The following is a 25,789-nucleotide window of genomic DNA, read 5'->3' as shown; positions in this document are numbered from 1 at the left end:
TTCAGAACACCAGCATTCTGTTTCTAAAGGGGATGTTCCTTATTTGAGCTGAGCTCACTCTAGTTTTGTTAAGGCATTTCTTTGCTCACTAGATCAGGGTAGATATTGGGGCTATAATGCAGTTTAAAAAGCTATAACGAATTCACTCTTTGGTCTAATGCTCATAAGAGAACATGGAGAGTAATAAAGCATGGTAGTTTAAAAGCACATGCTTTTCATTTGGCTCGTTCCTAGTTTATAGGTTGTGTAACCTTGGACAAGCTAGCTCTGCCACTCTGAACCTCAGCTTCCTCATCTGTAAAATGGGAACAGTACTAGTACCAGCATGTAAGGCTGAGAGGATTAAAAGGGATAAGCAGAGTCCCTCTCACAAGTACATGCCCACTACATGGAAGCGGTAGTGATTGTAAGTATTATTATCAAAATCATGCAAAGAGGAGAAGAAATTGGTTCACAAGTGGCCCCTGCGATAGGATCAGGATAGTTTGGAGCTAACCGCTCACTTATATCAACTTTTTATGTAAACGCCTAGCCATGGGTTTCAATCCCATTATTAAAATGGAATGAAATAACAAAGACCCTATTCTAGGACTATCAATAGATACTTTTACAAAAGGAGAGAATACAGATGAGATGAGGCTCACTCTTGAATACCGTTTAATAATTGGTTTCAGAATGAATGACCTGTTCAATTGAGTAGGGTAAGAGAGCGGAGGATAATGCAGCCTGCGTGACTCTTAGCAGTTCTCTGCAGTCCGTTTAACTAGAAATGGCATCTGCATGTTGAAGTCAAAATGTTTACTCTCGTTGCTTTTAAAACAGTAAGTAGCCATAAAAAAGAATGAAATCTTGCCATTTGCGACAGCAGAGACGGACCCAAGGGAATGCAGCTGAGTAAACTAAGTTAGACAGGGAAAGACTAATACCTATGATCTCACTTAGATGTAGAATTAAAACAAGAACAACAGCAACAAACCAAGCTCGTAGATACAGAGAACAGATTGGTGGTTGCCAGAGGTGCGGGTTACAGGGTGGGGAAAATGGGTGAAGAGGGTCCAAAGATACAAACCTCCAATTACAAAATAATTAAGTCATGAGGATGTGATGTACAGCATGGTGATTACAGCTAATAATACTGTATTGCATATTTGAAAGATGCTGAAAGAGTAGATCGTAAAAGTCCTCATCACAAGAAAAAAAATTTTATAACTGTGTATGGTGATGGGAGTTCACTAGACTTCTTGTAGCCATCATTTTGCAATATATACAAGTATTGAATCATGTTGTTTGCCTGAAATTAATATGTCAGTTATACCTCAATTTAAAAAAAAAGAATATGGTGTCACAGAGAGTTGAATAGCAAAACATTTTCAAAACTTTTAATAAATTTATTCTTTGTACAAAAAGGTAGTTTAAATTAAGTATGTCATGTGGAATTGCACACTTGTCAAAACTTCTAGATTTCACACTGAAAATATTTACATGTAATTTTATTGGCATGAACCATCGGTTAAATGGAACAAAAATAAAGAAAAAACATTTTAAAAGAACAGTAAACAATTCTAAGAAATTTAGAATTCTGAATATTTAGGGAATGTTTAGTTGAAGAGTCTTTTGCAAACCATGGGGGAGACATTCTGCAAACAATAGAAGGATGGCCAGAACACTATGGTTTCTATCCTCAAGGATTTGACAATTTAGAGAAGGTGGATATATATACAACGGACTTAATTGCAAGGCAGAACATGCTATCTTACTTTTCTTATACTTGCTCCAGACCCTCCTGTCCTCATGCCTAATGTAGTTCCTGGCAAATGCACAGGCATAGAGTAACTATTTGTAGGAAGAATTAGCACTGTTACAGAGATATGAATAAAGTACTTTGGGAGAGAGTGGGGACCACAGAATGGTAAAAAGACTGGACTTCCAAAGATGGTAGCATAGAAATGGGTAAAGTTGGCCTTGTACCTCCCAATCATAGTATCCACTATACTACTCTTTATTACTTGCTTATGTTATTTTCCCCACGAGGCTCCAGCCTTCCCAAGACCGGGTGCCATGTCTGTCATGTTTACTGGTGTCCAGCATGGTACATGGGACATAGTAGATACTCAATATATTCAATAAGTATTGTTAAAAGAAGGAGGGTCATCAGATTTATTTGTCAAGACTTTCCCCCACCAGTTGCAAGTTAACAGCAACTCAAACCTGCTTAAACAAAATAAGGGCATTTTGGGGTTTATGTATATGGACTCTTCATAGGGCTTCAAGTATGGCTGGACCTAGGAATCTAAGGTCCTCAGGAATCTATCTTCATCTTTTTTTTTTAAGATTTTATTTATTTATTTAAGAGAGCGCACACATACACACACATGCACACATGCACGTGAGTGGGGGATGGGGCAGAGGGGGAGGGAGAGGGACAAGCAGACTCCACACTGAGCACAGAGCCTGTCATGGGGCTCAGTCTCAGGACCCCAAGATCATGACCCAAGCCAAAACCAAGAGTCAGGCACTCAACCAACTGAGCCACCCAGGCACCCCCTATCTTCATCTTTCTTTTGTGTTATCTTCATTCTCAGGTAGACTCTCCTGATATTGTGGCAAAGACAACTGACTTGTATCTTGACAGTTTACAATTCCAGTAAAAAGATTGTGTATCTTTTCCTGATAGTTTCAGGGAATGACTCTGTCAAGGAGGACTCTGGTTGGCCTGGCTTGGTCGTATACCCACTTTGAACAAATCACTGAGACCAGGCCTAAAGTCAGGGGAGGAGCTGCCACATGAATTCTCTATAGACTGAGATGCAGAAAGCTGATTTCAACTAAGAGACATTGGAAAGCCAAAGCAAACAAACAAAATGCCCTATGTATTCACACCCCAAGGAAACTGGACAGTAGCGTAGAGATAGGAATAGGCTGAGAATAGGAAATGATACAAAACATAGTAGGGTTGAAATGTCAGACAGATGAGTGGTGGGCAGCTATGGGAATTAATGCTGAAGATGTAAATTTAGATCAGATGGTGTCAGGCTTGAAGATCAGAAAAAGAAGGTTTAGATTCGTTCTGTAGACAATTGTGATGCAATGTGAGGGGAAGGGGAGGGGGTATAATCCAAGATGTATTTAGGGCTTCTCCAGAAGCCACCTTTAGGGGCCTCTCTTTTCCCCTCTGTGTCCCTCCTAAACCAAAAGTCACCAGTGGAAACATGCCAAGCAGGACACAGAGTTCAAGAGACTCTCCTGCGGCTACTTCATGTGCAGAAGGATGTCTGGGTACATGTAACTTGCTGGCCTCTGCATCCTCAACACTGAGCCCCTGGCGTGAATAAGTCACAGCCTCTGGTTTAAGGAGCTCACAGCTGGGGGATATCGGTCTCAGACAAAGTACTAGAAATATACCCGCATATACACATATGAAGTACGTACGTGTGTATGTCTATATATGGGACCAGGTGGTTTAAATAGGAAAAAAGGGATGTTTGATTCCTCATGAGGAGTCAGGGGAGACTTCAGAGTGGAGGAAATAGGTGAGTTAGCCTTCTAGGAAAGGCTTGTGCTCAGGACACAAACCCTTCTCAGGGCAATCACAGATTCTTCCTGGTCCAGCCTTGGGCTATGTCCTTCCTTGTGGTTAGAAGGAGAACCTAGAGCTTCCTTTCTTCAGGATTTCTGTGTTCTGCTTCCTGGAATTCAGCTTCTCCACAACTCAGGTAACAGCACCCCCACGGCAGGAGCAGTCCCAGCAGTAAACAGCTATCGAGGCCGTAACTACACACCAAGCGTCATGCTCCCATCTTTGCATAGTCTCCAGTCTCATCCTCATCATCCTTCTAGGAGGTCAGTACTATCGTTCCCATTTTACTGAAGAGGAAACTGAGGCTGATAGCTAGGCAGCCTGCCTCAGGACCAGGCACAAGGCAGTGGTGAAACGGGGGTGAGCATGGTCCACTCGGCCTGGTGCCATGTTCTCCACGGTGCTCTCTGCTCCCTCTGTCTGCTCCTGCCTGCTTCCACGTGGGTCACAGGGACAGCCCCAGCTCAGGTGGTTTATAGAGTTGGTGATCCGTACGTAGTATTGGACTGGTACTAGAGGAAGGATGCTTCAGCTGACTCAAAACTGCACTAGGGGTGCGGAGAGGGACGCTGAACTCCTGGGATGGTTCTCAACCTAAACATGGCTAAGAATCACTGGGGAGTTATCTAAAAATGCAGATTCCTGGGCCCTGCTCTCAGAGAGTCTGGGTGAGACCTTGGAATCTACACTGGAACAAACACCCTACTACTACAACCATTGGAGGTGCTGAGGCCAGTGTTGCACATGTTGAAGAGTGCTGCCTAGGCAGGGTGTGTGTGTGTGTGTGTGTGTGTGTGTGTGTGTGTGTGTGTGTGACAATGTGTGTACATGCCCACACGCCCACAGTTCAAGGGTTGTTTTAGGAAAGCTCCGTGGAGGGCAGGTGTCACTGGCCACTGCCCATAAGCTACTTCAGAGCAGCTTTGTCCGGGTTTTCATTGTCTTCTGTGGATCTCACCATTCGAATCCAGCCCTTTCGGGCAGGGTGACCACATACCCACTGTAAAGGATCATCTTTCTGTGAAAACTGCTCAGCATATTCAAAAAAAACTTTTTGGCACGAAGACGTTTGTCTCTTTTTTCTGGACCTGGGAACAGCAGTAGGAAGTGTTCAAGCCTTTTCCCAAATATAATCCCTGACTGATTAGAGGCTGAGAATCCTCTCTGCCAGTGGCCTCCTGGGACTCTGGGTGGCCTGCCTGGTGGTCAGACGCACCGAGCACCCCCACACTGAAGATGTGGGAAAGATGGTCTGTCCTTGAGGACGTAAGATCTAGTAGTGGAGACAGAACAGACCCATGTGAAAGAGTCAGACGCACAAAGATAATAAAAATAAAGTCCTTGCAGCAATGAGAATCCCAGTATGGACGTAGCCTCGGTCTCAAAGTCTGACATTAAGTCAGGGAGAAACAGGAAGAAGTTGGATGTGAGTTGCTAGGTGAGCCATCAGAACAGCCTTCCTAGAGGAAGTCACACTGTCTCCTTCACCAGATCTCATGGAGCGCTTGCCGTAGGCACTGCTGCTGGTGTGCACTCTTGAGGAACACGGTGCTGATTGTGTAGGGGGTCTGGGGTCAGGGAGACCAGGGGCATCACAGAGTAGGCCTCCTCAAGAAAGTGATGCTTTTCATCGGATTCCTAAAGGCAGCCCTGCCTCTAAGTTTAGGGGAGCCAGGAGGAAGTACAAAGAAGGCCCCAGCCTGTGACCTGCTCACCTTCTCTTTCCATGCTGGCTTGTGTATACCTGTGTGTGGATACCTCAGACCTCAAGTTCAAACTGCATCCACACACCACACCCCCCTGCCCCCCAGCCAGCCTTCAGGCCTAGTGTCATGATCCACCCACAGGAGGACTGATGCCAGAAGTGGGCTTGAGCTGTTTGGATGGGGGATTTGGGGGTCCCGGCTCTACAGGGATGAATGATCTGGAAGTGGGTACACAATCACTGGGCGGACACTTCCCTCCACCCCAACATGGGCCTTCTAAAGCATGGGGCCCAGGGCAAGGATCCTGATGGCAGAGCCTGAGGGAAGTTTTGCCTAAAGGATAAGTAGGGGTTAGCTAAATCAAAGTCAGGACTGGGGGGAAGCCTTCCCGTAGAAGACCCCTGAAATGAGAAAAGGCCTTGGTCATCCTCCTAAAAGCATAGGTAGGGTGGAGGTTGGAGAACCGACAGGCGCCTGGTGGCGAACGTAAGGATTTGGCTTTACAAAGGACATGGGCAGGACATGGCGGGCCAGGGAAAGGTAATTATGAATTGAGCAAGAACATTCCTTCCAAACTGAGCTTGTGTGATGCCAACCAGGTGTTTGATGTGAAGAGAGCAAGCTGTTCAGTTTGGCTAGGCCTAAGAGTACTGACAAAGGCAAGAGAGGAAGAAAAGACACGTCAGGAGAGAAGTTGTGGAGAAGTTGTAGGCATGAACCTGGGTCGGGCCCTCAGGGGGAGCACAGAGCCTCCGGAGGAACTCTTACAGAACTGGGCTGGGGGCCAGATTCTGTCTTTATTCTGTGCTGACCATTCAAATAAGGTAAAATAGTCATTTAACATGTTCCCTATGCTTGAGTCGTAGTACTTTCTATGTACGTGATTTTTGTGTTTTTCTGTGTGAATCCAGTGTCCTGAAATTCTTTCTAAATTGGCAACACATCCTGTTTTTCACTTAGTAAATACAACCACCATTTATGCTTTGGGGCAACATTTTTCAGTCGTTGCCAAATCCTCGTGGGGTTTTTTGGTGACATTTATTTTTCATAATTAGTGATGAAACTCTCATCACTTAATGCCCATGAAATTATGAATACATTAGGCCACAATAAGAATCATCCCTGATCTCTGTAAGCAGATGGGGTGTGTGTGTGTGTGTTTATGATAACAGTGCTTACATAATCCCAACAACCAGACCCTGGGGACTCACACGCAGAGATGGAACGGCTGGTTTAAATTAGGTTTCCATGTGAAATATCGTATCACTATTTTTTTCCTAGCATTGTGGGAAAGTATATGGAAAATGATTTGACTGATAGGAAATAAATCTGGATGCATGATCAGGACTGAGGCACAAACCACGTGGTAGTCTGCGCCTGCTCATGAAGCAGTCTCTCTGAGGGAAAATGAATTAACCCTTTCAGGCCACTAGACTAGTAAGTCATCGCAGTGTACCAGAATAGCCTGAAAGAGCTGTGACTTTCCAGAGCCACTGATTTGCAATCAGTTTCAATTAAAAAAAAAAAAAAGGAGCTAAAGCCTAGAAAGAATATATTCTTTCTATGAGGTCTCAAGAATTAATGCATTTGGGTGTCTGGGGAACCATTTTAACTTTTGGGGATACATTTTTATTTGTAAGGAGATGGGTTTGAATTTCTAGCTCAAAGAGTCAGTAATTTTATGATTCTAAGTGTTTGCTCATGGCTTCCCACAGCAGGATAGGGCTCATCAAAAGCAAATCACACGGAAGGAAGAAATGCACCAGAGCACCAATGACACTCAATCTTTATTGACAAAACAGTTTCTTGTTCTAGAGAGCCAGAGTCTCACAGGATGACTTTTAACTGGGTAACCAGGTGATGAGGGGACAAGGCATGGAGACAGTGAGCAAGGAATTGCTTATAGCTGCAGGAGAGGGGTTGGCTCTAGGAATCCCAGAAGGTGCCAGGGTGCTCAAAACAGCCCCAGGAGATCAGAACAAATGGTTATCTTAGCTTATCTTCTTCCCAAGAGGCTCTGAATTCCTTGCAGGATGATCTGGACTGGGACTGGTCCTAGGAGTCTGATTCCAGATCTGTTCTCTTGATGTTGCCCAAAGTCCAGAGCTGGTAGAGAGCAGAAGTGCGTGCTGGGAGCCCCCTGGGCTGGGGCTGGGCTCAGGGTGGCAGGTGGTCCATCACATACGTGTCAGCACTGCTGGCTGGTACCACAGGGTGACCCTGTCTTATCACTGAAGGTCCCTGTTGCCACTGTTTCCCTGTTATTTCTGTGTAGGGAAAGGAAAGGGGTGTTCAGCACCTGTCTCTTCTGTTCTGCTTTTTTCATTGCTTTCATCATATTTTGGGACTCTTCTTGGCATCTTCTCCTTTTATTCCAACTCTGTTCAGAGGTGCTGCTCTTAACTGAGTGCTTAGAAAAACCTAATCAGTGACAAGTTTAAAAGAAACTGTCACCCCTCATCAGATAAAAGAGCACCCCACGGGGAGTCCTCATTTTGACATCAACAAGAATTGGGACCTCAGAAAATCACTTCTCCCTTGAGCCATAGATTCTTAATCTGGAAAAATGGGTTTGGACTGCCCTCTCTGATTGCTGTCAGCACTAAAGGCCATTCGTTCCTATCATTTTACCAATGGGGGATGGGCAGGAGGTGCAGTATTAAACTTGTTTTTTCTGCAGTTGCCATGGGTAACCGACCATGAACTCAGTTCAGGCCTCCCTTTCCCTCAGGCCAGGGAAATGAGTTGGCCCCAGGTTTCAGCACTGTTGCTGAACCAGTGCAGCTCCCGGGCCATGTGAGGTCAAGACCAAGGCTTTGGTTTGTTAACAACTAGGTTTATCAGCCCAGACATTAGCCAGGATGGTGCAAGTGACTTAAATGAACACTAGTGTCCAAGCACCAAAGTATAGAGAGCAGCAAAATAACCTTAGAGAGGGGCGCCTGGGTGGCTCAAATGGTTAAGCATCTGCCTTCGGCTCAGTTCGTGATCCCAGTGTCCTGGGATTGAGCCCCGCATCGGGCTCCTGGCTAAGCAGGGAGCCTGCTTCTCCCTCTCCCTCTGCCTCTCCCCCTGCTCATGCTCTCTCTCTCTGTATCTCTGTCTCAAATGAATAAATAAAAAATCTTAAAAAAAAAATAGCCTTAGAGATTAAGCAGAGGATTTTGAGGCTGCATATCAGAAAGGGGGGACTTAGGAGCGGGTTATTATTAATCTTGCTGTCCATCAGTCAACTGTATTTAAATGTATTTTTAAAACAATATTATCCTTAGGCCTTATTTTCTTATAGTCCCATGGAATTTTATAGATCAAGAGGGAGTTTATGAATTACATTTCTGCCTCCATATTTTCTTTTTCTTTTTTTTGCCTTTTTTTTAATTATAATGTATTATTTGTTTCAGGGGTACAGGTCTGTGATTCATTAGTCTTACACAATTCACAGCACTAACCATAGTACATACCCTCCCCAATGTCCATCACCCAGCCACCCCATCCCTCCCACCTTCCTCCACTCCAGCAACCCTCAGTTTGTTTCCTGAGATTAAGAGTGTCTTACAGTTTGTCTCCCTCTCTGGTTTCATCTTATTTCATTTTTCCCTCCCTTCCCCTATGATCCTCTGTCTTGTTTCTCAAATTCCTCATATCAGTGAGATCATATGATACTTGTCTTTCTCTGATTGACTTATTTTGCTTAGCATAATACCCTCTAGTTCCATCCACATCGTTGCAAATGGCAAGATTTCATTTTTGATGGCTGCATAATATTCCATTGTGTATATACACCACATCTTCTTTATCCATTCATCTGTTGGTGGCTCTTTCATAGTTTCCTGCCTCCTTATTTTAAAGATGGAAGGTGAAGAATATGGAGAGGTTAAATGACTTTCCCAGAATCCCATAGCAAAGCAGTGATGGAGCCTAGAGCTTCACCTCAGATCCCTCAGCTGGGGCCTTCATTTCCTAATACTAAATTGATTTAAAAAAAAAGAAAAAGAGGGCGCCTGGGTGGCTCAGTTGGTTGGGCGCCTGCCTTCAGCTCAGGTCATGATCCTGGAGTCCCTGGATCGAGTCCCGCATCGGGCTCCCTGCTCGGCAGGGAGTCTGCTTCTCCCTCTGACCCTCCCCCCTCTCGTGTGCTCTCTCTCTCTCATTCTCTCTGTCTCAAATAAATAAATAAAATCTTTAAAAAAAAAAAAGAAAAAGAGTTTTCCTGTGAAAAAAATATTCATCGAGTTTGCAGGACCTGGGTTCAGTGGATGCCCCTTTCTGCATTTTCCAGGTGAGCTCCTGGGTGACGTGGCTGATCCTCACGGCGGGCTCCATGGAGGAGAAGCGAGAAGTCTTCTCCTATTTGGTGCACGTGGCCAAATGCTGCTGGAACATGGGCAACTACAATGCTGTCATGGAGTTCTTGGCTGGCCTCAGGTATGGAAGTGGGGAACACAGTTATCTGGATACCAGCCAAATGGCACTGAATTAATTGCCCTGGAAACCACATTTATCCAAACCAGGCAATTGGTTGCGGGTGATTGTTTGCGGGAAATACGTTATTCTTTGTTAACACCACAAACCTTGTCCCTCAAAGATACAGCAGCAGAATTCAGCCCCTGTGGCCAGTCACGATCCTAATTAGCTATATCTGCTCTGATCCCATGCTGTTGGCCACACTGGGTAAAATTACCTGGGTGCACAACTCCATCAATCCCATCGGTGACCCCCACCTGCCCTCTGTGCCCTGTAAACCCCACTGTTATCGGTCTCTTCCCAGCTCTGCCTGATGAACTGCCTCAGCACTGTAGGCTCCCATCCACCGACTGGGAATGGCTGACACTGATAACAAGCATTCAGTAATGTTAGCTGTTATTTTAATTGAACATTTACTATGTGTCAAGCACTGAACTATGCATCTCCTATGCATTAAATCTTTTAATTCTCGGAGCAATTTCTTGGTCGATACTCTTATTATTCCCACATCATACAAAAAAAGAAACTAAAGTTAGGAGAAGTTAAGTCCACCTAGCATGGCTGGGATGTGAATGCAGGCAACCTTGACTTGAGAGCCCTTGCCCTTAACCTCTCATATCCTGCTCATATGCCTTCTCCCCTAAGCTAATAATAAGATCACCATCTTATCAATAAATCTCCTGCCTTACTCCCTTTCAGCTTCAGTTATCTGGCATAAAGTAACTGCCCCTCACTCTTGTGGAAGGTAATGTGGTATGGGGCTGAAGGGTATAAGTTGTTGGGTCAGAATAACAAGGAATCAAATCCTGGCACCCCCATGGAATAGCTGTGTGATCTGAGCCAGTTTCTTGATCTCAGTGAGCCCTAGTTTCTTCATCTGTAAAATGGGTATGATAATAATAAAAAGCACCTACCTCCTCACACAGGATTTAGTGAGATAGTACAAAGTGTTTAGCATGCATGTTTGGCATACAGTAAGGCTCTAGAAAATGAACCTGCTGTTGTTAGTGTCTGAGATTCACCTTCCCAATGAGGGTTCTCACTATAAATAGATCTTGCTTCATAACATTATTGAGATTTTTCTCTGATTCTCCAGATCGCTGCAAAGGGATTCTGGGTTGGGGGAGGAAAGGAAAATTCTCAGAGTTGGAAATTTTTTTTTGTCCTTTTGAACTTTCTTAACTAAGAATAAACTCAAACGTTAATGTCACTGGCATTTAAAGTGGTCATACAAATGTATCAGGCGTGGCTCAAAAGAAGGAAAAAATAGAAAGAATACTGAGAGAACAGGAGATGATTTGGATGATTGGATTCTCTTTGTGATAAATTTTCTACAAAGGACATGTGTTACTTTTCTTTAAAAAAAGAGAATGATCATATGATAAAACAATTCTATTTCAATGATGCTTATCCTTGGTGTTTGGCAAGCCGGTGTTGGCTATTGGCTGGAGACCTCGCTTCCTCTGTTCTGGATGTCATGGTCCTCACAGCGTGGCAGTTGGTTTGCTCCAAAGGGAACAACAGAAAGCAAGGCAAAAGCTGCAGTGCTTTTTATGGCCTAGCCTCAGACATCACACACTGTCACTTCTAACATATTATACTGCACATAAGAGAAAAGACTGGTTGATTGTGGATGGGATCTATACTACACCAGGAGCTGTGGATCAATGGAGGAAACAATTAGGAGTAAAAAGATTTACATAGAACAATATTTTATTCAATCATGGTATCAATTTAAAATAACCCAAATGTGGGGCGCCTGGGTGGCTCAGTAGGTTAAGCGTCTGCCTTCAGCTCAGGTCACGATCCCAGGGTCCTGGGAAAGAGCTCCGCATCGGGCTCTCTGCTCAGCAGGAAGCCTGCTTCTCCCTCTCTCTCTGCCCCTCCCCCAGCTTGGGCTCTCTTCTCTCTCTCTCTCTCTATCTGTCTCTCTGTCAAATAAATAAATAAAATCTTAAAAAAAAATAAATAACCCAAATGCACATCGGTGGGGAAATGAAGGAAATAATATGATGCATCCTTACAATGGAATATTATGTAGCCACCAAAAATGATGTGTATGAAATATGTTTAATATCATTGGAAAACAAGCAATATATAATGCATAAAAATATCTGGGAACAGGGCTGTCTTTACTTAATAACCTCAGCAATATTTATACAACATTTATAAAATATTTAGACCAGACATCTACAAATAGAATAAATACTGGAAGGAAATATACCTAATGTTGTCTGTGGATGATAGCACTGTGGGTGGATTTTCTTTATTTTTGGTATTTTCCAGATTTTCTACAATGAACATCTAGTACCTTTATAAACATAAAAAGAAATAAAGGTTTTAAAATAGTGTCAATTATCAATCTAACAAAAAATCATTTGATCTGATCTTGCTGAGATTTGTCTTTTGCCCCCAAATCTACCGTGACAACCCCATTACCCATGGAAAGAAGGATGATCCAATAATGAGAATCACGTATTCACTTTATTTATACTTCCATTTCATGCCCAAAAAGGATTCTCACCACCTTGTAAGAAATCAGTTGTAGCTGGACTCAGTGGGGTGAAATCAGGAAACAATTTTATTTTTTGACATCACTGTCTTTCAGACCTGCCTGTTAGGCTCTTCCTCCCCCCGACTCTGGGTTATACCTTGGGAGGTCCTGTAGCTTTCGCAGTCACTGATGTGGTCCGTAGCTTGTCTCACTCTCCTAGGCTCATGAGCATGAATAAGTCTCAGAAACATACAGCTGTGCAAGAAAAGCAGGTTGTCTGAGTACCTACAGTGTGACACCATTTCTATAAAGTTTAAAAGCACACAGACAGTTCTACCAGCTGCTTAGTGATATATACATATGTTGGGGAAGCATAAAGAATTGTAAGGGCACGAGGACGCTGAAGTACAGTTGTGGTCCCCTTCGGTGAGGGAGGGAGGAGTGCGTGCTCATGGAGGAACCCGCTGGGGCCTCAACTACATTATTAATGTTTTATTTTTTAAACTGAGAGGCTGGTGCCTGGGCGTTTGTCATATTGTACTTCTCTATGTCCTTTGAATGTCTTATGTATGATATAGTGATTTTTTAATCCAGTCTGATATAAATCAAAATTTCAACATCTCATTTGATTTAAAGCTTCACCCTTTCCCCACATTTCATAGCTTAGTCTCAGAAACCTGCAGTAGAATGGGAGGACGGGGTTTATCTTTTCTTCCTCCAACTCAGGGTCCCTACAGAAAAAGTGGGTGGGAGAAGAAAGAGGGAGGGAGATGGGGTGAAGGGAACAAAGGTCTCATTTGACTGGGACACTTGTAATCTGGCCTAGGTGCTCCCACAGAGAGGGATACGACGTGCTCTTGGGGTTTCTTCCCAGGTACTCCTCCTCCGTTCCCCCACCTATTGCCCTGTAGGTACCTCCCACTGCACCGCTAGCTGGCAAGGGGCAGGGCCCCCTCAGTCCCCAGGATCCAGCTCTGGATTTCCTGCCCTCATAGGCTCTTTCTGCTAGGATCCCGTCCTTCGGCGGGCAGGCCTTTCTAGATGGTTCAGGTGCAACTACACCTCACGGTGTCCCTTCCTGACTCACAGGAAGCGCTCAGTGCTTTGCCCTCCCAGACTCTGCAAATGCAAGACAGGCCCACTGGAACCTTCAAGCAGCTCTAGGCAGCCTGTCATCTTTAGACCTTCCCAGGCAAGAGTCACACACCGGGTTCTGTGATCAACAAACTCAGGACATAGGTCAGCCTCTCCCTGGAGTTCACTTGAAGCTCTCTGCCCTGGGGGTGATCCTCCTCCCTTCACATACCGCACTCTGACGACTCTATGCAGGGAAATATCCCCTTCCTGCCTGCTCGGATCCAGTTCCTCTGCACGGGCTGATGGACAGTTACAGACCGCAGGTGGCCGAGCAGTTTGGGTACCCTTCTGACGACCTGGTGCCTCTCTTTAGGAGGTGGGGTACAATGTCACCTGTTGTTCTCAGCAGCAATTTCATCAGAGGGAAAGTCCCATTTAACATCCTGTTATGCAAATAGTATTTTAAGATAATGTCCCTCAGGATGGGCCAGTGGCTTAATGTCAAAGCTGGATTTAGTAAAAGCAGTTGTACAAAAGAGGTCAAAACAGGGTTTATGTATTTCACTGAGGGACTGGCCTAATCCAAGGATAACATTTAAAAGATCAAGAGGAGTGGATGGACCATGTTTTCTGCAGACAATCCTCCATAAATATCTGTACAAATCATATTACCCACTAGGTTTCCCTCTTGGCTACAGCTGCCAGAAAAGCTCAAACCTAGGTTCAGTGCCCACCTTCCAAAATTAACTCCTTCCACACGTGTTATTTGTATCTGTCCTACTTAATTTTGTGTTTCAGTTTCTAAAAGTAATACATCATTTGGGGAAGTAGGTGGAGATATGAGTCCTAAATAAATATTACAACATAAGGAAAACTGAGGCAAAAAGAATAGATTTGTATGGAATTTAGGCTATATACTGTGGACGATATTATTTCTTCTTTTATCTAAAAAAAAAAAAAACATCATTTACTTGCAATAGGTCAAGAAAAGTTTTAAAAATGTGGCAGTTTATGGACCAGTCTGACCTGGAGACCATGAGGAGCCTGAAGGACGCCATGGCTCAGCACGAATCTTCCTGCGAGTACAGGAAGGTGGTCACGCGGGCCCTGCACATACCCGGCTGTAAGGTGGTTCCCTTCTGTGGGGTGTTTCTGAAGGAGCTCTGTGAAGTGCTGGATGGAGCCTCTGGCCTCATGAAGCTTTGCCCGAGGTACAATTCCCAAGAAGAAACTCTAGAGGTGAGGCCTTTCAAAATCTGAAGTGTCATTGTCACCAGAGGAGAGAGCCTGCTGAGCCTAGGTTATCCGTTGTTGCTGTTGTGTTGTGTAACACTTAGGCCCTGGGAAGTTCTGGAGAAAATAATGCCAGCTAGCACGGTTTGGGGCTTAATCTTGTTAACTTAGCTTTAATGGGGCAGTGCTTAAGTACAAGTGGAAATGGGTGTTGTTTTCTGATTTTTAAGGGATGATGGGGTTTTCTTCTCTCATTGGATGGGAATGTCTGGATGCCAAGGATAAAAGAAGTCAAGTGAGGTACGCCTGGCAGATGCTTAACACTCTTTCGGTTAAGCGTCTGCCTTTGGCTCAGGTCATGATCCTGGGGTCCTGGGATCGAGTCCCGCATTGGGCTCCTTGCTCAGCAGGGAGCCTGCTTCTCCCTCTGCCTGCCACTCACCCTGCTTGTGCTCTCTCTCTGACAAATAAAATAAAATCTTAAAACAAAAAAAAGTCAAGGGAGAGTATTAACTTTTTGGAATTAGAGAGATAAAGCATGACGGAAGGTCAGTGTTGCCTTGCTTTCCCCCTTTGTGGGAGGATGCTGGAGAAGCTGGCCTCTCATCAAAAGACGAGCTCTAGGCTCTGATCACAGCCACCTCAGCTCTCCCAGGCCCATGACTTCTTGTTCCTGACTCTAAGAGGGGAGAGGACCCTGTGAACTTTGACTCGGGGCATCGGGCATTGGAGAGAACGGGCTTTGAGAAACTGGAAAAAGTTGTTTAGAAATGAAAGAAGGGACTGAATTGGGGAGAACTTTCCCAAGATTTTTTTTTCTTGGTTTCAGAAGTAAAGTTTAGTGATTCATCAGTTGCATATAACACTCAGTGCTCATTACATGAAGTGCCCTCAGTGCCCATCACCCAGTGACCTCATCCCCCCACCCTCCTCCCCTCCCCTCCCCATACCTGGCAGTTCCAAACCCAAATCTAGGGTCATTCCCACTTGCTAACAGCACCACTACTGACCTCACACACACACACACACACACTCACACTCACATACCCCACCCTTCTCAGTGGCCATGAGACAACTCCTAAAACTTCAGCCTCTTCTGTGTCATCTGGGAACCAGGTCATCACCTGCTATCAGGGAGACTAACGAGCCCCTGGCAGGTACAGGCACCACTATCAGCTTGCATCTCTCTGGCTTATGCAGGAAAATAAAAGTGCACTAAATGGAGGAGAAAGCTTATAGCAAGCCCCCCAGGCTGCACCCACACCGGCTCCTCGTATCTTAGAAGCCGGGAATGCCACATCCAGTGGCTCAGCAGGAGCTCTTATGTCGAATGGGAGGAACTTCCTGATCCTGAATACAGACCATAAGAGCTTTAAAACCGTCAGGAAGCCTCTGTGCTACTACAGGATATAAGGGCAATAAAGCAAAACGTCATCCTTTCTCAGTATTTTCCTTGGGCCCCAGGAATTTTATCTGGTTCCATAGAATAATAGACTTTTGTCATGGTTTTTCTTGATTCTCACTACCAGGATAAAACAACCCTACCCGTTTTCTGTAAAGTGGCTAATCTTCTCCCTGGGGAACCTTGAAATAATATTGCTTTTTGTGTTGTAAATTTGAAATGGAGTGTTGATTCCTAGAGGGACTAGAGTTGTCTTAGTGGAAACAAGAATGAATTCTAATAATTCATGTGGTGAAATGAAAAAAATGTTTTTTCTGGAGGCTCTTTCTTCTTCTTTCCATAAAATAGGCGCAAATGCCATTATTTATGACTACTGCGATTTTATTTCCCTACCCAAGTAGGTTATTTAGACATAGTACATGAAATTGCAATAACAAATTCTTGGTATGTTTTTCTGTAGTTCGTAGCCGATTACAGTGGACAAGATAATTTCTTACAACGAGTGGGACATAATGGCCTAAAGAATTCAGAGAAGGAGTCCACCGTCAACAGCATCTTTCAGATCATCAGGAGCTGCAGCCGAAGTCTGGAGGCCGAGGATGAGGACAGCCCCAGTGAAGGCAACAGCTCTAGGAAAAATTCCTTAAGGGATAAAGCACGGTGGCAGTAAGTTTTACACTTTAAAAAGAGAGATGCTCATTTTTTCTTTCTCCTACATCAGGTTGGTTTTAGGTGGACTCCTAACAAAAACCCACCACCTTCATCAGGAAGCCATGCTTTCTATTCTAACTTTACCAATTCTGAATTTGAATTCACCTTTCTAAATTGGCTGCTTTGTTCTAGAATTACTGCTCATAATTTGACTTCTTGCCACCTGTTATCTCTTTAAAGAGGACAAACTAGAGCTATCCTGTCACTTCTGAAAATTCAGCAAATTATATTTTAGCATTAGAACCATGATATTTTATTTATTTCATAGCTTCTATAAAGATAGATTTTATTAATCACTGGGAGGGGCACAGGGACGGATATTAAAATATGTTTAAATCAAATATACTGATTTATTAGGGCTGGAGCGACACCCTGAAATCAGTGCTTTTAGCAGCTCCCGCAGACTTCTGGGTTACTGTAAATCAGGTGGTTCACAGATCTCACTTCCAGAAGCACAGCTCTGCAAGATGGCATCTGTAGCTTTATAATTATTCAGTTGCTGCAGCCGCTCTTGTATCCACAGACATTGCTGCCCATCTAGACATGTGTACCCACAACCAAATGAGAAGTTCAGAAATCAGCAGTCTCGGGGCATGTGTTGTGCCTCTTCAAGGCCACACTCAAATGGCAGAGCCTGGTCCAGCTGGAGGAATCCTCTAGCGCCATCCAAAACCATTGGGTCTGCCGACTTTGACATTGTTGCCACGGAAGATTTTATCTGTAGTCAGTACTCATGGGTCATGCCTTGCAGTTGTCTTGGAGTCTTCATACACACTTGTGTACATTTATGAGACATGGTGGTTTGTTTTGCAAAGCCTTTCCCGGTTGTCTCTGGGAAGGGCACAGTGTTTTTAGAAAAGAATTTCTGTCGAATTGGAGCACTGGATCCTTAGAATCTGTTGTGAACAAAAGAAATGAATGCCTTGTGTCTGAGTCCCTAATGCTGTTAAGGAGGGAGGTAAACCTATATTCCAGATTTCTCCAAAGGACCCAGATGCTCAAAGAATAATCTTATCCCAGTGTCTTGCCCCTTAAGCTGAAATGTCTCACAAGTAGCTTCTACCAGTTGTTTTTGGGTTTTTTTTTTTTAAGATTATCTCAAATCAAAGATTATTTGAAAGTTTTCGCACTAACTGTTGGCTGACTTTAGTAGCAATCTCTATACACAGAGAGGACCATCGACAAATAAACACATGTCTGCACAGAAAGCACCTCATAGCCATTTCCATCCTTAATCTATGTCTACCTCTATCTACAATTCCATGTTTATAGGTATGTAGGTATATACCTACATGCTTCCACAAAAGATTTCGTAGATGCTTATAAGAACAAATATAAATAATTGAGGATATTAAGAGAAAAGGGAAACAGGAGAGGAAAAAGTAAAACATACTGAAGTGTATAGTATCACTTACAGTGACTAAATTTTGTTCTGAGAATTCTTAGTGACTAAAGGAAAGAGAGGATTTGATCCATGATAAGTTTCACAGTATTTGTAAGAAAAATCAGACAGATGATTTAGAGAAGAAGCATGCCTTTTCCTCATACTGAGATGACTGAATTCCTTTGTTAAATCCTGCTAGAAGAGACGCATCATCCCTCAGGAGTTCAAATAATGAATTTCGTATGGCTCTTCTTTATAACATCCTTCTCTTGGGGCTGTGTTGGGGTGGTGGTGTTACTTAAAGGTGTCAACCTTTCTAAAGTACTTTTAGGAATACTGCCTTTGATTGAGTCTTAGAGACCTAGCCTCTGAGTTTCCCTTAACATCTTTTTTTGGGGGGTGGGTGGGGTGCTGGAGTTCCTTCAAGTGATACTTCATCCCATCACCTCTCCTGAAAGTTTTGTTTCCAATTTTCTACTCATTCCCTTGTCCCCTTTCTAATCACCATCCCAAGAACATTGCTCTTCCACTTCCCATCTTAAGTAGTCTTAGAAGGGGGAAAAAAAACACAAAAATGCAAATATCCTGTGAAGCCATAGTGAAATCACATTAAAAGCTATGTCCCTCAGTACCCGTAATAGTTTTTTGTTTGTTTTGTTTTTTTGGTTTTTTTGGTTTTTTGTTGTTGTTATTGTTGTTTTTTACCCCAAGTGACTGCTCCTCTGAAAAGAACCACTGAACACAAAAGATGGGGGTAGGGATGTTTAATAGGATTCACTGAAACCAGATCAGCAAGCACTGTTTCCGGGACCACCTGCCAGGATTTGGGAATCCATTCCTGAACAGAGCCCCATGTTATCATTTCCAGCATAGTGTTGTGTGTAGCAAAGGGATTTCCAGATCCCAAGACCCATAGGAACCACGCTTTATTGTTGATTTGGCTGAAACAAAGACTCGATAACCAATAACCTTCAGCCCCGTTCCTGTGGCAGCTGCCTACTTGGTGAAAGTTACATCAAAGAAAGAAGTGACAATCTCATGGTCTTTGCTTCACGCAGCCTGCAGGGTTCTCTTCCAGTTTGTCTCAAATCTCTCACTACTCCTGCCAGAAAACCCATTCGAATCATTCACAGAAACCTAAAGAGTTCGAGTCCTCAGCAGAAAAGGAATAGGGTTGAGAGAATCTCAAAGTGTCAGTGGAATTGGTAGGTCAACCCGTCCAGCTCCCCTGGACAGATGAAGAAGTGGTGCCCAGAGAGGTGAACTCACTTGCCTACGTGATGCCTACTGAGCTGGGGCAAAGCCTGATGGTGTGTTCAGGGCAGGACACAGTCTTTTCTCCTACGGTGTTCAAGGCATTTCTTGACACTGTAGAGGGGCTAACCCTCAGCTTCTTTTTATTTCTAGTTCCTGTAGATTAGGAACATCTGAATTCTAAAAACACTCCAGTTAACATTTTGTACGACCTATAAAGCTCATTAATAATGACTTTTTAAATTTACCAGCACAGAGACTAGATAGCTTAGCCTGTGTGAGTACGTGTGAGTCACGGAGACATAAGAGACACATAGAGCCCCACTGTAGGGAAATGGAAATTCGGAATATTAATATGTGTAGAGGGGCACCTGGGTGGCTCAGTTGGTTAAGCATCTGCCTTTGGCTCAGGTTGTGATATCGGGGTCCGGGGATCAAGCCCTGCGTCAGGCTCCCTGCTCAGCGGGAAGCCTGCTTCTCCTTCTCCCACTCCCCCTGCTTGTGTTCCCTCTCTCACCGCGTCTCTCTTTGTCAAATAAATAAATAAAATCTTTAAAAAAAAAAAAGATGTGTAGAAAAGAGTGTGTGGTCATATAGGAGCTGCAAGTTCTTAATATTGTTGTCCCTCTTTAAGATGCTATGACTTAAGAAGGGTTTGCACATTTGGAGAAATTGGATATAAGTAGATAACAAGTTCAGACAGAACCTTAGAAAGGAGGCTGCCTGAGATGATTACAGGCTCAAACTTTGTGGACACATTGCCAGCACTCTATTTATGTCACCTGGGTAGTGACTTAATCTCACTAAGCTGCAGTTTTGTCATCTGTAAAATGGGAATGGCCATAATGCTTTATAGAGTTGTTGTAAGGATGACTTGAGATAAGCAATTTTACATTGTGAAAGCCACATATATGGGGCTGTTGTAGTTAGTGGCTGCCATCACACCTTTCAGTGCTGGGGGCATCTGGGGGCCTGAGCCAAGGCAATCTGGGGGCCTCAGCACTCAAGTGTGGGCACTGGGCAGCAGTCCCCATTTTAGGGCCACCCCTCAGTCATGCTCTTCTTCCTTACTGGAGAGAGCCAAATTCTGTGCCTTCCTACTCCAACAATCTCCTTGAGACTCTCCTGGAAGATTATCCAATCCCACAGGGATAGAAAATAAGGAAACTAAGCAGAAGGAAGTACAGTATCTGAGAAAAAAAAAATCATATTTACCAGGATTACACACACACACACACACACACACACACACACACATACACACTCAACATGCAGGCACAAAACAATAAAATGACAGGAAACCAATTATTTTCCACAGAGGATGGTGACAGACCAGTCCCAGTCTTACAAACGCCCACCTCATAACATCCTTTAGATGAAGCTGATGCTTCAGCCCAGCCCAGACCTTAACATGGTGTCCCCCCACACCACCCGTGGCTTTGCTGGGATAGCTGGGACCCTCCCATTCTCTCTCTTTCCTGTCTCTACAGCCAGTACGCACCACCAGTCCAATGTCTCTGACCTGCAACAGAGAAAGCCATTTTCCTCCTGTCTGCAGAACATTCAACTGAAGGTAGTTTATCACTTGAATCCCAACTTGAAACTTGGACACCATTTCCACAGTGAAGCAATGTTTGGGTGGCTATGTTCTAGAATATTGACTTTGCAAATATAATCCAGATGATAATAATATCAGTAATATTTAACATGCCATGATTTATTGAGAGCCTACTTTTGAATAAACACTGTCCTAATACTTTACATATATTAAACTATGTAATCCTCACAACAGTTCCATTTGACTCAGGATCTTATACCTCCCAGGGCCAGGATTTAACCTCAGTCAGGCTGGCTTGGAAGCATGATGAATCATGGTCCTGTAATCATATTAACTTTGTAGGAAGTAATGAACAGTTACTAAGAAAATACATAACCAGATTGATTAATAGCCCACTTGTCCCCTCGTATGAGATTTTCATCAGGGAGCATGAGAAAAATATTTATCTGTCAATTTATGGTTTCTCACTGACCAAAGCTGCAGAACTTCTTCAGGGGGGTGGGATACAAAATTTCCTTCTCTTTCACTCCTTGGTCCTATGTCATATGACCTAAGTAGTTTCCTTCCTCGTAAACCACATCTTTGATCTTTGATGATGTTATTTGGTTCCTAAATAACCCTTTAAGTGCCACCTTATTCCTTCTTGTAAACCCACTTGAAGAAACAAATCTTCTATGTGGAAGAATTCCAAATAACTTATATAGATACTCCACCCTCTAGGAGATTGAAAATAACTCCCTACACCTTAAATGTACATGGGGATTTTCCAAAGAGGACAGTAGGGAAAGGAGTTTTTAAAAAAAGAATAACTTTACAGTGGGACACGACCAACACTACCTCAGCCAGATCAACATCAACAGGGATAAGTCATGTTAATAGTATGTTCCATGGCTATGATATTATGAAAATGACACTTTACCTCTGTGGACTTCCTCCCCAGAACCTATAGCCCCAGTCTAATTGTGAGAAAAATATCAGGCAAGTTCTAACTGAGGGACATTCTATAAAATACCTAACCAGTGCTCCTGAGAACAGTCAAGATCATTAAAAACAAGGGAAGTGTGAGAAATTGTCACATCTAAGAGGAGACTTATAGAAGTATGACAACTAAATGTAATATGGTATCCTGGATAGAATCCTGGAAAATAAAAAGACATAGGTTAAAAAAACAAAACAAAACAAAACAAAAACAACTAAGGAACTCTCTAGAGTATGAACTTCAATTAATAATTTATCAGTATTGGTTTATGATTGTGTCAAATATACCATCCCAATGTAAGATGCTAATAACAGGGAAAACTGAATGTGGGGTCTACTGTCTTTGAAATTTCTCCATAAATCTAAAAGTATTCTAAAGTTAAAAGTTTTTAAAAACTAATGTATTTGGATAATTATCAAGTGAATACATGCATAACTACCCCTCAGAGTGAAAACATTGCCAGCACCCATAAACTGTTTGTTTCCTTTCTCAATTTTGTTACCACCTTTCCCCCATTGTAGTGAATTTGACAATACCACTTCCTGCTTTTCTTTATAATTATATCACTATTATGCATTTCTAAATAATATAGTATAGTTTTCTCTGGTTTTGAAATTTACATTTACACAAATGTAACCATACAGTATGGATTCTTGTGTGTCTTGCTTAAGATATGTCCTTTTGACAGTTAGTTATGCGAGGGAAATGCTTGCAGTGGATATGCTTGCCACAGAGATCTTCAGGGTGAAACTGCCTAGAACTTGTAAGAGTGACTTTTCTCTATAAAGAAAGAAGCTGTGAGAGATATATGGGGTGTGGACTTTGGAGCAGATTCCTTTCCTCCACTTAACAGCTGCATCATCTCAGTCACTTGCCTACAGTTTGTGCCATGAAGGTGAGCTAATATCTTTGAAAGATTCAAGAACTAGAGGAGGGGGAAAAGATGGCAGAGGAGTAGGGGACCCTATTCCAACCAGTCCCCAGAATTGAGCTGGATATCTACCAGACCACTCTGAACACCCATGAAATCAGCCTGAAATATAAGATAGATCTGGATCTCTACAAACAGAATATCGCAGGCATTTGGTTTTGAGGTACAAAGCAGGGAGCCATGATTCTGCGGGCAGATATTGGAGGATAAATGGAAGGCGGAGGGAGCCATCAGGATCCTGCACCACCGGTGAGCGATAGCCTCCCGCTCTAGGGACGGGGCACAGACTCGCAGACCTGTAGCGACAGGGAAAGGACTTTAGGGCAACCCCCTGGACGGAAACCCGGAGTGGCAGGGCCAGGCGTGCAAACTGGGGGCGGCTGGCAGTTTTAGAAGCACAAAAGGCAGAGACGTGCCCCAACCTGGAGGTGAGGACTGGGAGCGCTGCTGAGGGGCGCACAACCCAGGATGCTGCAGTTTATAGCAGCACGGACAGAAATGGGTCTGTTGTGGCCTGGAGAGCTCATTGAAGAACAGACTGCAATCTCTCTGCTCTGAGGCAGAGGTTTGGAAATGATCTCTTCTGCTCTGACTCTCGGAAGAGACTTGGAAAGCCGCCAGGGAAAGCCACCAGAGAACAAAAGCCCCCCAAAACCGGTTTTCACTGAGCCCATCCCCCGCCACAAGGGGCAGGGCAACTCTGCCCAAACAGGGTTGCCTGAGTAACAGCACGGCAGGCCCCTCCTCCAGAAGACAGGCTGGGAAAACAAGAGGCCAGCAATCCTAAAGTCCCTATAAAACAGGTGCATCTTGCTTGGGTTGTGGTCAATAATTTGGACTCTATACATTCCCTCAACCACCCCTCAACAGAATGACTAGGAGGAGGAACCCCCAAAATAGGAAAGACTCAGAGACTATGATTTATGCCACAGATTTACAAATGGATATAGATATAACCAAGAAGTTGGAGATGGAATTCAGGGTAGCAATTGTGAAGACAGTGGCTAGAATGGAGAAATCGATTAATGGCAACATAGAGTCTCTAAGGACAGAAATGAAAGCTGAACTGGCAGAACTTAAAAATGCTATGAATGCGATCCAATCTAATCTAGATAATCTAACAGCTAGGGTAAGTGAGGCAGAAGAACAAATTAGTGATCTAGAATACCAATTAATAGACAAGAAAGGAAAAGAGGAGGCCAGGGAAAAACAACGCAGAATCCATGAAAATAGAATCAGAGAAATAAGTGACACTATGAAACGTTCCAATGTCAGAATTATTGGGATCCCTGAGGGAGTGAAGAGAGGACTAGAAGATATATTTGAGCAAATCGTAGCTGAGAACTTCCCTAATCTGGGGAATGAAACAAACATTTGTGTACTAGAGGCAGAGAGGACCCCTCCCAAGATCAAGGAAAACAGGCCAACACCCCGGAATGTAATAGTAAAACTCTTAGAACAAAGGAAACCATCTTAAGGGCAGTTGGGGGGAAGAGATTCCTTACGTACAGAGGGAGGAACATCAGAATAATGTCAGACCTATCCACAGAGACCTGGCAAGCCAGGAAGGGCTGGCAAGACATATTCAGGGTACTAAATGAGAAGTACATGCAGCCAAGAATACTTTATCTGGCAAGGCTGTCATTTAGAATGGATGGAGATTTGCAGAGCTTCCAAGACCGGCAGAAACCGAAAGAATATGTGACCACTAAGCCGGCCATGCAAGAAATATTAAGGGGGGTTCTATAAAAGAAGAAAGACCCCAAGAATGATATTCTTTCAGCAGAAACTGAAAGAATATGTGACCACTAAGCCGGGCATGCAAGAAATATTAAGGGGGGTTCTATAAAAGAAGAAAGACCCCAAGAATGATATGGGTTCTATAAAAGAAGAAAGACCCCTATAAAAACAAGGTCTTCATAGGCAACATGATGACAATAAATTCATATCTTTCAATAATCACTCTCAACGTGAATGGCCTAAATGCTCCCATAAAATGGCACAGGGTTGCAGACTGGATGAAAAGACAGGACATATGCTGTCTACAAGAGACTCATTTTGAACCTAAAGATACATCCAGACTGAAAGTGAAGAGATGGAGAGCCATCTTCCATGACAACGGACCTCAAAAGAAAGCTGGGGTAGCAATTCTTATATCAGACAAGTTAGATTTTAAACTAGAGACTGTAGTTAGAGACACAGAAGGACACTATATCATTCTTAAAGGGTCTATCCAACAAGAAGATCTAACGATTGTAAATATCTACACCCCCAACATGGGAGCAGCCATCTACATAAACCAACTGTTAACCAAAATAGTCATGTTGATAACAATACGTTAATTGTAGGAGACCTCAATACTCCACTCTCAGCAATAGACAGATCATCTAAGCAGAAAATCGACAAAGAAACAAGAACTTTGAATGACACACTGGAACAGATGGACCTCATAGATATATACAGAACATTCCACCCTAAAACAACAAAATACTCATTCTTCTCAAGCACAGATGGAACTTTCTCCAGAAAAGACCACATACTGGGCCACAAATCAGGTCTCAACCGATACCAAAAGATTGAGATTATTCCCTGCATATTCTCGGACCATAATGCTTTAAAACTGGAACTCAATCACAAGAAAAAATTTGAAGAAATTCAAACACTTGGAAGCTAAAGACCCCTCTGCTCAAGAATGTTTGGGTCAACCAGGAAATCAAAGAAGAACTTAAGCAATTCATGGAAACCAATGAGAATGAAAACACATCAGTCCAAAACGTATGGGATACTGCAAAGGCAATCCTAAGGGGGGAATACGTAGCCATCCAAGCCTCACTCAAAAAAATAGAAAAATCCCGAATTCACCAAGTAACTCTACACCTTGAAGAACTAGAGAAAAAGCAACAAACGATGCCTAAGCCACGCATTAGAAGAGAAATAATTAAGATTAAAGCAGAGATCAATGAATTAGAAACCAGAAACACAGTAGATCAGATCAACGAAACTAGAAGCTGGTTCTTTG

General features: G+C 43.4%; 1 protein-coding gene across 3 annotated transcripts in view; it reads left to right on the top strand.

Moving 5' to 3' along the window:
- The window catches only part of PLCE1 (phospholipase C epsilon 1), a 312,290-nt gene that overhangs the window by 208,711 nt on the left and 77,790 nt on the right, over nucleotides 1-25,789 (top strand). For all 3 annotated transcript variants that reach the window (XM_078077339.1, XM_078077338.1, XM_078077341.1), the window contains exons 5-7: nucleotides 9,563-9,708; nucleotides 14,299-14,557; nucleotides 16,414-16,619. In XM_078077339.1, coding sequence (XP_077933465.1) covers nucleotides 9,563-9,708; nucleotides 14,299-14,557; nucleotides 16,414-16,619 — 611 coding nt within the window. The remainder of the gene's footprint in view (nucleotides 1-9,562; nucleotides 9,709-14,298; nucleotides 14,558-16,413; nucleotides 16,620-25,789) is intronic.

The sequence above is a fragment of the Halichoerus grypus genome, chromosome 7 (assembly GCF_964656455.1).
Source record: "Halichoerus grypus chromosome 7, mHalGry1.hap1.1, whole genome shotgun sequence".
Lineage (NCBI taxonomy): Eukaryota > Metazoa > Chordata > Mammalia > Carnivora > Phocidae > Halichoerus > Halichoerus grypus.
This window is presented reverse-complemented; position numbering and strand designations above follow the sequence as displayed.